Genomic DNA, 15,071 nt, shown 5'->3' with positions numbered 1-15,071 from the left:
GTTCAGCAGACCAATGTACAATTTGCTTTAAATTCTTCCCATGAAAAATTATTATTTTAGTAAACGTGATCTAACATACTACAAATTAACAAAAATTAATTAAAACCAGACCTAAAGATTCCATAAAATGCCCCATATGTAAGTACAAAGATTAGCATTTCCTTGGAAGAGATACTTTGCAGATAAGTATAAAGTGATTATGTCAATGTCAGCTAAGTAATATTTCACTCATACCACAGACACCAGAGAATTTTTTAAACAAAGGAATACTCATTAAACTTAGATTTGGTATCATTTGCTGAAAAGTGTAAGTGAAATAAGCTAAGTACCCTGGCAGAAACAATTCTAAAAGTCTAGGACAATTTCAATATTGGCAATTTGCTCACCCTCCCTTATTCTTCTAGGACAGTTTCCTAGTATGTTCAGTGTAGCTTAGTGCAGGATGTAAGTAATGGTGGAAAGGGGCTCTGTAGTCACCCATATTTGGTGAACATTCTGTAAGTAAGCTAGTAACAGTAACAAAAGTCACACTTGAACTTTTTCTAATACCACTTCTGACATAATAGTATTTGAAATGCTACCCAAAATACATGAGCATACATACCAATTACAATCTGATCTTCTTATGGTTTTAAAAGCAAATGGCTAAATCACTAGAGCAATACCTATAGTTTCTCCTCTGATACATGTCTTAGAACACCTAATGATGTCATTATGAAATGCAGCTGAGTTTAAGATAAAAAGATAAAGCATAAAAAAGTGTCTGTAGGTAACAAAAGAAACAAATAACTATTTTTACTGCTTACTCCATGTCTCTCCTTAAAAACAAAGACAAACAAAACAAACACTGACATTGACCATATTTGTATCATTATATTTAGTATAGGCTGCACTAGGTAGACTAAAACACAAAAAAAGATTTTTCTAATCAAGCTTAGTGGGCAAATATCACTGTATAATCCTCATGTGGCAAACTGTTTGATCAGCTGGGCACACTGTAAACAAGAAAACCCTCTTTCCTTACACAAACACACACACACAGTTCTGTTTTTAGAGTTTCAGCACACTCATTAACAGAATTCTGAGACTTAAAGGTGAAAGATCCTTTAATAAAATGGATAATCTAAATGTTCTATGTATGACCCTCTACTATTAGAGGAATAGGCACAATTTTAGATTAGCACCTACTTAGCAGAGAAAGAACTTGTGTCATCTTTCAGATTAAAACATTAAGTGCCATGAAAAAACTTTTAAGGACTGCCTGGAAAAAAGTCCATGAAAGGAAAGAAAAAGGAATATTACAACTTTGGTTAACTGTCATTATACTCTAAGTTGTAAGGTAGATACAAAAAAAGGGGGGGTGGGGGTAGGAAAATGATTGGAATTTGGTATCACATTTTTAACTTTCTGACATGAATTCATAAAATACATGAGTTCATCTGCAGTGAAAACTTTTCATATATCAAGCAGGAAATTACATGGACCTCTGTGATGGAGGATTGTATCTTTAAACATATTTGTAGGGGACTTCCCTGGTGGCGCAGTGCTTAAGAATCTGCCTGCCAGGACTTCCCTGGTGGCACAGTGTTTAAAAATCCACCTGTCAATTCAGGGGACACAGGTTCGATCCCTGGTCCAGGAAGATCCCACATGCTGCGGAGCAACTAAGCCTGCGCACCACAACTACTGAGCCTGTGTGCTGCAACTACTGAAGCCCGTGCACTCTAGGGCCCGTGTGCCGCAACTACTGAAGCCCGTGCGCCTAGAGCCCATGCTCCACAAGAAGAGAAGCCACAGCAACACAACAAGGAGTAGCCCCCACTCGCCACAACTAGAGAAAGCCCTCATGCGGCAACGAAGGCCCAACACAGCCAAAGAAAAAAAAAAATACAGGATGGTTTGAATATTCAACCACTATAAAAGCTGAGGATGTATATTAAGTTTTAACTCATGAAAGCCAGTTTAGGTAAATTAAGCTCTTAAATACACAAAGATTTACTATTTTAATTATTTGTGTCACTAATTCTAAGGAAGATTTTGCTTTTTAATATCCACACATTAATTTGTACCTAAATTTTAATCTTAAAACAGATAACTGTTTTAAAGAGTCCAATTTTTTAAAAGGTAGAATGGACTACACCAAATCCTGCCCCCATATCAAAAATAAATTCCTGAAATATCAATTTACTCACCTAAAATTCAATCAAAATGGAACATGTGGTAAATACTGAAGCATTTTATTAAAACAGATTTCAAATATATATAGACTATAAGTTAAGTGATTGCTTTATTTTTTTATTTAAAAAGAATTTATTTATTTTTGGCTGCATTGGGTCTTCATTGCTGCACACAGGCTTTCTCTAGTTGTGGAGAGTGGGGGCTACTCTCTCTTGCGGTGCACGGGTTTCTCATTGCGGTGGCTTCTCTTGTTGGAGAGCATGGGCTCTAGGCATGCAGGCTTCAGTAGTTGTGACTTGCAGGCTCTAGAGCGCAGGCTCGGTAGTTGTGGTGCACGGGCTTAGATGCTCCACAGCATGTGGGATCCTCCCGGACCAGGGATCGAACCCATGTCCCCTGCATTGGCAGGCGGATTCTTAACCACTGCGCTACCAGGGAAGTCCCTAAATTAAGTGATTTTTAAGTCCAGAGTTTAATTTTGCTTTGTTACAACTTGTAAGTAATAAGAAAATATAATCACTTGCTATTTCTCAAAGTATGAATGCCACAACCATTAGTTTGAGTCCAAGTACTGATCAAAATAATCAAATTATTAGTGTGACTTATTTTCACATGCTTAAAACCAGAAAGGATCACATCTGTGCTTCTTTCAACAGTCTTTTATTTTTCACAAAGCAAATTAACTGAAATTTCCTATCCTCCTCAGTTGGTAACAAGAAGAGCTACCATTAATACTTTACACAAAGTGTCAGTTTTGCTTTAGAGAATATTTTCTAACAGAATATATGCTATAATTGACAATTATTTTTGTAAAAAATAAAGGTACTTATAATTACCTGCAAAAAGGTCTTCTCTGTCATCATCCAGCACAACTTCTGCAGGTTTTGGACCATTGGAGTTTGTACTAATATCTTCTGTAATAAGACTAGCTGGATCTGGAGATGATGGACTTGACTGTTAAAAAAACAATAATTGACAACGGATTGCCATGTTTGTCTGTTATATCTCTATACACTACAGAAATAGAATATTCTCTTGATAAGAAAAGAAGACGAACAGCTATTTATAGTTCCTCCTTTGAGGGTAAGAATGAATCAAAACATACTTTTACTCACTTTCTCCTTTCTTAACAAGACGTCACTTAAGATTTAAAAATAAAATCTTCTCTAGTCACCCAGTTAGATCACTAATTTGCCATGTTGAATTATAATTAACAAAAACAAATTTTAATGATTTACATAGTATATAATATTATGACATAATAATAAATATCAGATCTTGAAAACATGTTGCATGAGTAAGAAGTTCCAACTACTACTTTACTGTAAGAGGAAGCTTTAACAGTAGTTGAATTGAGACTACAATTATTCTAAAATTTCTATAGTTTCAAACTAAAAATATGCCCTCCCCCAAATATTTACATTTCAACTAAGCTAAGGGACTATTTTTGTACTTTTTAAAGTACAAAGGTCAGCAAAATGGAATGAAGATTGTAAAGCTTTTAGTTTTATCAGTTTTCGTATAGTAATAGTTAAAACCAATACTATTTTTTTAAAAAAATGACAAAAAGGAAGTTGCATACGTCAAAAGTGCACAGCTAGATATTTTCAAACCCAACATCCCTGTGTAATCAGCACCCAGATCAAGAAGAGAACATTATCGTCAACTCTAGAAGCTCCACTCATGCTCCCTCCCATTCTTTACCCTCTCTCCACCCAGGCTTCTACCAACATGGATTTGTTTTTCCTGTTTTCACTCTTCATGGAACTGGAATCATACAAAATATACTGTTTTTGATCTTAACGTTATGTATACGAGATTCTTCTATATTATTGTATGTAATAATAGGACACTCATTTTCGTTTCTGTAAATATTTCACTGTGTAAATACATCACAATTGATCCATTCTACTGTTGATGGGCATTTGGGTTTTCAAATTTCATTATCAGTTTTATACCACTACCAATAGTACTGTATAAACTTTCTAGTACATATATCTTTTAGCAAACAGTGAACAAATGTCTCTTTGGTACGTACCTAGGGGTGAAATACCTGGATCATAGGCTAGGTGAATGTTCTTTAGAAGATATGACTAAACATTCTTCTGAAGTGGTTATTTAATTTATACTCCCACTGGTAATATATGAAAATTTCAGTTGCTCCATACCCTTGTCAACACTTTACTATATTCCATCTTTTTCGTTTTAGCTATCATGGAGGGTGTAGAGTGTATCTTTTGTGGTTTGAATTTGTATTTCCCAGATGAATAATGATGCTGAGCAATTTTTCATATGATTAACGGACATTTGGATATCTTCTTTTGGGAAGGGTCTCTTTAAATATTTTCCCTATTTTTTTCTATTGTTCCTATTGATTTGTAATTCTTTACATGTTCTAGATACAAGTTCTTTGTGAGATATATATCACAAATATTTTTCTCCCAGTCTGTACTTAATGCCTTTCCACTTACTTAATGGTAGGTATTGATGAATAGAAGGTCTTAATTTTAGTAAGGGTAAATTATCAACTTTGTTTTAAGATCAGTAAATTTTTTGCAGGATGAATAATTTTTCTTTTTTAAACACTGTCCAGAGAACACTGAGACATGTCTCTTCTTTTTTTTTAATATTTACTTATTTATTTGGTGGCACCAGGTCTTAGTTGCAGCATGCCTGTGGGATCTAGTTCCCTGACCAGGGATCAAATCTGGGACCCCTGCACTGGGAGTGTGGAGTCTTATCCATTGCGCCGCCAGGGAAGTCCCCAAGGATGAATAAACTTTTAAGGCCACTCCTAATTCATAAGATTTTCTGATCAGCTTTTTGAGTTAACTATCCTCTACAGCATGAGGACATTTCTTAAGAGCTTTCAAAAACAGTTTAAATTCCTTACGGGAAAATTTTAAAAAGCGGGTTTTTTTTCTCTCAGGAGCTCATGCTTATAGACCAAACTCTCACAAAGGTATGCCTCTATTTACCTTAGCATTTTTTTCTTGAATAAATTTGGAAACAAATAAGCTTTTATTATAAGCTTCCTCTAGAAGATGTTCCTGACAACCTCAATCTCATCTCTAGCTGAGTCTGGTGAGTGATAGGTGAGTGATATATATGCTTCCACAGCATATCTATTTCTTTTGCCATAATTTCTCTTACCACACTATATTATAATTATTATCTGTTTATAGACTACAAATTCTATAAGGAAAGAAGAATGTCTTATTTTGCTTATTACTTTTTATCGGGTTCCTGGGTGCAAACACTCAATGACTATCTGTTAACTGAATTCTAAGAAAATAATTACAAATATGTGTAAGAATTGGCCACAAGTTTGTCAACTAGATTGTCTATAATACTGAAAGATGTGAAATACCCTAAAGCACAGCTACATAAAAATGTAGCAGAGTGGCTCCAACACCCATTCATGATAAAAGCTCTCAGTAAACTAGGAATACAGGGGAACCTCCTCAATTTGAGAAATAGCTACAAAAAACCTAGAGCTAACATCACACTTAATGAGAAACTCAGAGCTATCTCACTAAGATCAGGAACAAGGCAAGGATCCCCCCTGTCACTACTGCTTTTCAACATTGCAAGTCCAAGCTAATGCAGTAAGACAAAAAAAGGAAATAAAAGGTATATAGATTGGGAAGAAATAAAACTGTGTTCACAGATGACATGATCCTCTAAGTAGAAAATCCAGAAGAATTGACAAAAAAGGCTCCCAGAACTAATAAGCAATTATAGCAAAGCTACAGAATACAGGTTAACATACAAAAGTTAATCACTTCTATATACCAGCAACAAACAAACAGAATTTGAAATTTAAAAAAAAAAAAAAAAACATTTACATCAGCACCCAAAACAACTAAATACTTAGGAATAAATCTAACAAAATATGTATCAATACAATATCCATATGAGAAAAACTAAAAACCTCTAATGAACAAAATTAAAGAACTAAATAAACGAAGAGATATTCTATATTCATGAATAGGAAGATTCAATATTGTCAAGATGTCAGTTCTTCCTGACTTGATCCACATATTCAATGCAATACCAATCAAAATCCCGGCAAGTTATTTTGTGACTATTGATAAAATGATGCTAAAGTTTACACGGAGAAGCAAAAAACCCACAAGAGACATTACTGAAGGAGAAGAACAAAATGGGAGGACTGAAGCTACCTGACTTCAAGACTTACCATAGGCTACAATAATCAACACAGTGTGGTACTGGTGAAAGAATAGATTAATGGGACAGAATAGGGAGCCCAGATATAGATCCACATAATATGGCCAGTTGATTTTTTGACAAATGAGCAAAGGCAATACAATGGAGAAAAATTAGTCTCTTCAACAAACAGTGTTGGAAGAACTGGAAATCTACATGTGAAAAAAGAATCTAGACACAGACCTTACACCCTTCACAAAAATCAACTAAGAATGGATCACAGACCTAAACGTAAAGCACAAAAGTATAAAGTTTCTAGAAGATAACATAGGAGAAAATCCAGATGACCTTGGGTTTCATAATGAGTTTTTAGATACAACAGAGGCACAATTCATGAAAGAAAGACTTGATAAGATAGACTCCACTAAAATTAAAATGAAAACTTCTGCTCTGCAAAAGATAGTGTCAAGAAAATGGAAAAACAAGCTGTAGACTGGGAGAAAATATCTGCAAAACACACAGCTGATAAAGCACTGTGATCCAAAATATAAAAAGAACTCTTAAAATTAAACAATTAGAAAATGAACAACTCAGTTTAAAAACAGGACAAAAACCTTCAAGATACTTCACCAAAGATAAATGCATGGCAAATAAGCATATGAAAACATGCCCCACATCATATATCATTAGAGAAATGCAAATTAAAACAACAATGAGACACCATTATACCTCATAGTGGTACATTCTACATACCTATTAAAGTAGTCAAAATTTGGAACACTGACAACACCAAATACTGATGAGGATGTGGGGCAACAGGAACTCCCGTTCACTGCTGGTGGGAATGCAAAGTGGTACAGCCACTATGGAAGACAATTTGGCAGTACTTTTATAAGATAAGCATACTCTTATCATACGTTCCAGCAACCGTGAACTTTAGTATTCATCCAGAGGAGCTGAAAACTTATGCCCATACAAAAACATGCACATAATGTTTACAACAACTTTATTCATAATTGCAAAAACCTGGAAGCAATGAAGATGTTCTTCAGTAGGTGAATGGGTAAATAAACTACAGTACATCCAGACAATGGAATATTATTCAAACTAAAAGGAAATGAGCTTTCTAACCATGAAAAAATACAGAAGAAACTTAAATATTACTAAGTGAAAGAAGCCAGTCTGAAAAAGCCACATATTGTATAATTACAACTATATGACACTGTGAAAAGGCAAAACTATGGAGATAGTAAAAAGATCAGTGGATTGGGGGAAGGAAGGGATGAACAGGCAGAGCAGAGAGAATTTTTAGGACAGTGAAACTACTCTGTGTGATATTGTAACAGTGAACACATATCATTATACATTCGTACAAACCCAGAGAATGTACAATACTAAGTGAACCTTAATGTAAACTATGGATCTTGGGTGATTATGATGTGTCAAAGTGGTTTCACCAATTGTAACAAAACTACCACTATGGTGGAGGATGTTGATAATGAAGGAAAATGCATGTGCAGGGGCATTATATGGGAAATCTCTATACCTTTCATTCAATTTTGCTGTGAACTTAAAAATGCTCTAAAAAGTAGTCTATTTTTCAAACAATGTAGTAGCAGAGTGGCATTTACTGACACAGAAAGATGCTTTTAATATGCCATTATATAAGAGAAATAGTTACACATGTGATCCGGTTTCCTGACACTACTCATTAAAAATAAATGTTTTCAGCAGTTGGCCCTCTGTTTCTGGGGTTCCAACAGATTCAACCAACTGAAGATTCAAAATATTAAAAAAGTAAATTCCAGAAAGTTCCAAAAAGCAAAACTGGAATTTGCCACACACCAGCAACCACTTACATAGCATTTACCTTGTACTTACAACTATTTACAAACATTTACATTGACATAGGTATTATAAATAATCTAGAAATGATTTTAAATATATGGGAGAGATTATATATAGATTATATGCAAATACTATGGCATTTTATATAAGAGACTTCCATAAAAGGGATTTTGGTATCTGTGGGATGTCCTGGAACCAATCCCCTGTGGATACTGAGGGAGAACTGTACTTGTTTTGAATAAGATACAGGCATTAAGGACCTACATAAAATATACCTGTACCCTCAACTTCATTTGAAACAAAGATTTTATTTTTGAATACCAAAATTTCCTGGAGATCAAAGCTCTGGATTGTAGTTCTGCCTGCACACTAACTTGTCTGTGCTTACATAAATTTCCTTAAGTACCATTTTTTGTCTATTTAATGAGAAGTATATCAGAATTGCTGTAACACTCTTTTTTTTTTACCTACACATTTTACTATTTCACAATTTCTAAACCTAAAATCACCTAATTTGATTTCTTTTTGCATTTCTTAACCTTGCTTGATAATAACTTTGAAAAAACAAAACACCAAAATTTGTAAAAACTAAACGCAACTTTAAAAACAGTCAATCTCAACTCACTGCTATAATTTAATGCCTGTGTAATGAACCTGTGGCCAAATCTCAAGAGCAAAGACAATCAACAGATCCCAACCCCAAAACAGCTCAGAGGTTCGAAGTATTAATCAAACAAACTTTTAAAAGCTTTTCTAACTATGCTTCATGAGATAAAGGTAAATACATATGAAGTGAGTGAAAAGAAAGAAAGATGTTCACAGCAAAGAAATAGAAACTACCAAAAAAAAAAGGAAAATTTCAGAACTGAAAAAAATTATCTAAAGTAAAAAGTTTGGTCTCCCTGGTGGCGCAGTGGTTGAGAGTCCGCCTGCTGATGCGGGGGACGCGGGTTCGTGCCCCGGTCCGGGAGGATCCCACATTCCATGGAGCGGCTGGGCCCGTGAGCCATGGCCACTGAACCTGTGCGTCCGGAGCCTGTGCTCCACAATGGGAGAGGCCACAGTGGTGAGAGGCCCGCGTACCACACACAGACACACACAAAAAAAGTTCGCATAATGGGTTCAATAAAAGAATGAAGATGACAGAAGAAAGTGTAAGTGAACTTGAAAATAAATCCACATAAAGTATCCAATCTGAATAACAGTGAAACAAAAGTTGAATAAAATGAACAAGGGGGACTTCCCTGGTGGTCCAGTGGTTAAGAATCCGCCTTCCAATGCAGGGAACACGGGTTCGATCCCTGGTTGGGGAACTAAGGCCCCACATGCTGCAGGGCAACTAAGCCCATGTGTTCTAGAGCCTGCATGCCACAAGTAGAGAGGCCTTGTGCCGCAACTACTGAGCCCGTGCACCACAACAAAAGATCCTGCATGCCACAACTAAGACCTGACGCAGCCAAATAAATTAAAAAGTAAATATTAAAAAAAAAATGAACAAGGCCTCAGGAGTCTGTAAGATAATATCAAAAAGTCTAACACTTATGTCACTGAAGTTCCTGGACAGATGAAAAATTTTTGCACAAATATTTACAGAAGAAATGGTTGAAAATTCCTGAAGTTGAAGGACATAAATTTATAGGAGCAAACCTCAAAGAAGATAAAACCAGAGAAAACTATGTTTACACACATCACCACACAGCTAAAAATAAAAGTATTAGAGAAACAAATGAAAGTAGTGAGAGAAAAAACCCATTTTTACAGGGGGACAACAATTAAAATGACCATAGATTTCTCATCAGAAATCACAAAGACTAAGAAAACAGTCTAAGAATACTTTCAAAGTGATGGAAGAAAGAACTGTCTACCCACAAATCTATAAACAGCAAAAATACCCTTCAGGAATAAAGGTAAAACAGTTTTCAGATGAAGCACAAATAAGATAATTCATCATCAATAAACCAGGTCTAAAAAAAACAGTAAAGGAAATTCTTTACGCTTAAGAAAAATGATACAAGAGGAAACAATGAATGAAGGAAAAGCAACAGAAATGCTAAATATCTGAATAACAAAAAGAAACTACGTTTTCCCTCTTAAATTCTCTAAAATAGATACGTCTATTCAAAGTAAAAATTGTAATGCAGTCCATAGTTATAATACATGTAGACTATTAACAACCTATAACGTATTCTTATCATAACTGAATGTTTATACTACTCTAATATCTTGGATATTCATTGTTCTCTGACATCAAAGTCAGAGAATGAAAAACTGGCATGTTGATGTAACAAAAAGGACTCTTTTATATCATAAGTTCAGTGCCTGAGAGTGGAGAACAAGATGGGAATGGTGTGGATGGGTGAGCAACTCCAGTAATGGCTGTGGTGGCAGTAGTCACCCCACTGTGGGGAGACTATGAGGCATGCACTTTCTATTGGTGCCCATCCATCAGCAGCATGGAGTGCCCTGCTCCACTGCTCACAGAGCAGTCATGGAGCAGTCACTCACTAAAGGCTCTCAGGACTCACTTATCTCTGCCCCTGCCTCTCCATGTCACCTTCAGTTTCCTAGTGAGTTCAGGAAGAGTTGTTCTCCACTGGATGGAAAGGAGTAAGGAGAGAGTGGTCCATCAAACAAGACAGTGATAGTGGAAGGGTAAGTGACAGCTTCTGGGTGATCAGAATTATAGTTGTCCGAGACAGGCAATGAGGAGACATCAGTGTTTTTAATAAATATATATTCTTTTCTTCCCCTATATCATCATTTAGTAGTTTTCTAGAGATTATTTTTATTAAAAGTTTCAAGGTTGCTAATATCTCTTCAAAAAAAAAAACGAAAACAGAAAAACAAAAACAAACCAAAACAATTAGTGCTTTGGATTCCAATGAAGACTAAAGAAGCCCACCTAAGCCTCTTTCTCCCACTGATTAACACTAAAAGCTCTGGATAGAATACAGAAACAATGATCTAAAAGTAAAAAATAGGCAGGGCTTCCCTGGTGGCGCAGTGGTTGAGAGTCCGCCTGCCAATGCAGGGCACACGGGTTCGTGCCCCGGTCTGGGAAGATCCCATATGCCGTGGAGAGGCTGGGCCCATGAGCCATGGCCGCTGAGCCTGTGTGTCCGGAGCCTGTGCTCCGCAACGGGAGAGGCCACAACAATGAGAGGCCCGCGTACCACAAAAAAAAAAAAGCATCTAGAACAATTCTTTGCTCAAAAAGACAAAAAGTTTTGGGAAGATGGAATTATGAAGTTGCCTGAAAAATGGCAGAAGGTAGTGGAACAACAGGGTGAATACGTTGCTCAATAAAGTTCTTGGTGAAAATGAAAAGTGTGTCTTTTATTTTTACTTAAAAACTGAAGGCACTTTTTGGCTAACCCAATACTTGCTATGCTTTGATTAAGAAAGTCCTTTATTATGTCAACTTCCACCAACCATAAAACAAGTTAATCTGTTACCTTACCAGGAGGGTAAAGTTCACCCTTTACAGTTCTTGAAAGAAAAAAATAGTGACCTTGAAGATAAATCATTAGGAAATCTCCAATCTGAATAATAGAGAGGAAAAAAGAAATGAAGAAAATGAACAGAACCCCAAGGATCTGTGAAACAGTATAAAAAGGTCTAACATTCATGTTACTGAAGTCCTAGAAAAAGAGCAACGCAAAACAATATTTCAAGAAATGATGGCTAAAAACTCTCCAAATTTGATGCAAGACATTAATTTACAGATCCAAAAAAATGAAAACTCCGAACAGGACAACTTCAGAGAAAACTAGATGCAGCCTCATTATTAAAAATGGCTGCAATGTGGGACTTCCCTGGTGGTCCTGTGGTTAAGAATCCACCGTTTAATGCAGGGGACATGGGTTCAATCCCTGGTCAGAGAACTAAGATCCCACATGCTGTGGGGCAACTAAACCCGGGCACTCTAGACCCCGCATACCACAACTAGAGAGCCCTTGTGCCCACGTGCCCCAACTACAGAGCCGACGTGCTGCAATTACTGAGCCCACACACTCTGGAGCTCACACATTGCATCTAGAGAGAAGCCCGCGTGACACAACAAAGAGCCCACATGATGCAACTAAGACCCTATGCAGGCAAATAAATACATAAATAAAAATGTTTAAAAAAAAAAAAGAAGAAGAACCAAAGAAATGGTAACTGTGGAAATAAAATAGACCATTTTTCTTTTCTTAAACGTTATTTAAAATGTGTATAACTAGAGAGCAAAAATTATAACAATGGTAAAATTTTCAATGAATGGAAATGTAATACACATGAGAAACACAACATGAAAGAAGGAAGATAAATGGACCTATATGGTTGTAAGGCCCTGAATTTTGTTTGTCAAAGTACAATATTAACTCTAATTGGACTGTAAATGTTTAGGTATATATTTCCCTCTGTTTTCAGAGGGAAAAACAGAAGAGAAAAACAGTAATCAAATAAAATGCTAGATCTAATGCAATCACACCAATAATCACATTGAATGTAAATATTCTAAACACACCAATTAAAAGACAGAAGTGACCATATTGTGTACAAAAATAACAATGCACAACAATATGCTGCCTATAAAACCCTACTTTAAAGACATAGGTAAGTTAAAAGTAAAAGAATGGAAAAAACATGTCATGCTACCAAAGAAGAGCTGGAGTGTTACATTAACATCAGATAAAATAAATTTAAGAATAAGGAGTATTATCAGCAATTAAGAGGGGTATCATGTGATAAAAGGATCAATTTACCAAGAAATTATAATAATACTAAATTACAGTAATTGATACAATAAATAGATAATAAGGGAAGATACAGAAGACCTGGAAAATACTATCAATCAACTTGACTTAACATTTAGAGAACACTTCAACAATAACATTAGACTATATACATGTTTTTCAAGTGTACACACAGACTGTTCACCATAACAGATCACATTCTGGGCCATCAGACAAACCTTAACAAATGTAAAAGAACTGGAGTCATAAAACATTCTCTGACACTAATAAAATAAACCTGTATCAGCAATAGAAAACTATCTGGAAAATCCTCAAATTTTGGAAATTCAGCACACTTCTAAATAACCTATAAGTCAAACAGAAAGTCACAAGGGAAACTAGAAAATAGTTTAAATTGAATAAAAACAAAAACACAGTATCAAAATTTGTCGGATGCAGCTAAAGCGGTGCTTACAGCGAAATACATAGCTAAATACTAGCACTCAAAAAAAAAAAGTCTTAAACCAATGATCAAAGCTTGACAAAACAGAAGAGCAAACTAAACAGACAGCAAGCAGAAAGAAATTAATGAAATTAAAAAACAAAACAAAAAATAAAAAAGAAACCAAGAGACCAAAAACTGATTCTTTGGAAAGATTCCAATAAAATGACAAACGTTTAGCATGATTAAAATGAATGAATAAATAAGCAAACAAAGAGATGACATAAATTACCAATATAAGCAATGAAAAAGGAGGGGCATTACCCAGACTACACAGATACGGTAATAGCATAATGGAGTATTATGAAAAACCTATGCCCATGAATTTCACAGCTTACACTGAACAAATTCCTTGAAAGTCACATACCACCAAAGTTCAACAAGAAGAAATACTTCTGTATCTATCAGATACACTGAATTTGAAGTTAAAAATCATCCAGCAAACAAAATAACATGTTCAGATGCTTTTACTAGCAAGTTCTGTCAACACTTAAGGCAGACATATGACTAATTCCACACAACCTCTTCAAGAATATAGAAGAGGAGGAAACACTCTCCAACTCATTTAATGAGGTAAGCATTTCTGATACCAAAATCAGACATTATGGGGCCTCCCTGGTGGCGCAGTGGTTGAGAGTCCGCCTGCCGATGCAGGGGATGCGGGTTCGTGCCCCGGTCCGGGAGGATCCCACATGCCGCGGAGTGGCTGGGCCCGTGAGCCATGGCCGCTGAGCTTGCGCGTCCAGCAATGGGAAAGGCCACGACAGTGAGAGGCCCACATATCGCAAAAAAAAAAAAAAAATCAGACATTACGAGTAAAAGAAAATGACACACAAATATCTGTCACAAACACAGACACAATAGCAGAAAAACAGTAGCAAACTGGATGCAGCAATATATAAAAAGTATAAACACATTATGACTGTGTGGGGTTTATGCCAGGAATTCAAGGTTTAGTCAACATTTGAAAATCAATCAATATAATCCAGTTTATCAATAAACTAAAGAGAACTATATGAACATCTTATTAGATGCAGAAAAATTATTTACCAACATCAACATCATTCAGATACAAAAGTCAGAAAACTAGTAATAGAAGGAAACTTCTTTAATCCAATAAAAGTCATCTACCAAAAAAAAAATCATATTTAAGGGAGAAAAAAATGAATATTTTCCTCCTATTAGCACAAAAGGGGAAAAGATAGCCACTCTCACCATTTCTGTTCAGCATTACAATATTGGTTCTAACTAGTGCATTAAGACAAGAAAAAGAAAGACATACAGATTAGAAAGGAATAAAACTCTAATCATGATTGTTTACATAGAAAATCCCAAAGGTTCTACAAAAAAACCTACTAGAACTAGAATGTTTAGCAACAGTTGCAGAAAACAGGGTAAATATGCCACCAATGAGCAAATGTAAAAGATATAAAGGCACCAAAAAAGCAAAATAGGTAAAACTAATAAAATATGTACTAGAGCTGTATGCTGAGAACTATGAACACTGATGAAAAAGATCAAGACAGACCTAAAAGAAAAAAAAGAGAGAGAGAAATAGTATACTTATGGCTTAAAGGCTCAATATTGTTAATAGGTTAATTCTCCCCCAAACTAATTAATGGATTCATTACAATCTCAATTAAAATCTCAGCAGG

The 15,071-nt window shown here is 35.5% G+C and overlaps 1 protein-coding gene across 1 annotated transcript in view; it reads right to left on the bottom strand.

Annotated features, from left to right (window-relative positions):
* SNX2 (sorting nexin 2) overlaps positions 1–15,071 on the bottom strand; it is a 53,451-nt gene that overhangs the window by 28,513 nt on the left and 9,867 nt on the right. Inside the window, exon 2 of the mRNA XM_007465361.1 lies at positions 3,015–3,132. Coding sequence (XP_007465423.1) covers positions 3,015–3,132 — 118 coding nt within the window. The remainder of the gene's footprint in view (positions 1–3,014; positions 3,133–15,071) is intronic.

Source organism: Lipotes vexillifer, unplaced genomic scaffold (genome assembly GCF_000442215.2).
Source record: "Lipotes vexillifer unplaced genomic scaffold, Lipotes_vexillifer_v1.1 scaffold767, whole genome shotgun sequence".
NCBI lineage: Eukaryota > Metazoa > Chordata > Mammalia > Artiodactyla > Lipotidae > Lipotes > Lipotes vexillifer.
The sequence above is the reverse complement of the archived record's forward strand: the minus strand, read 5'-3'. Positions and strand labels throughout refer to the sequence as shown.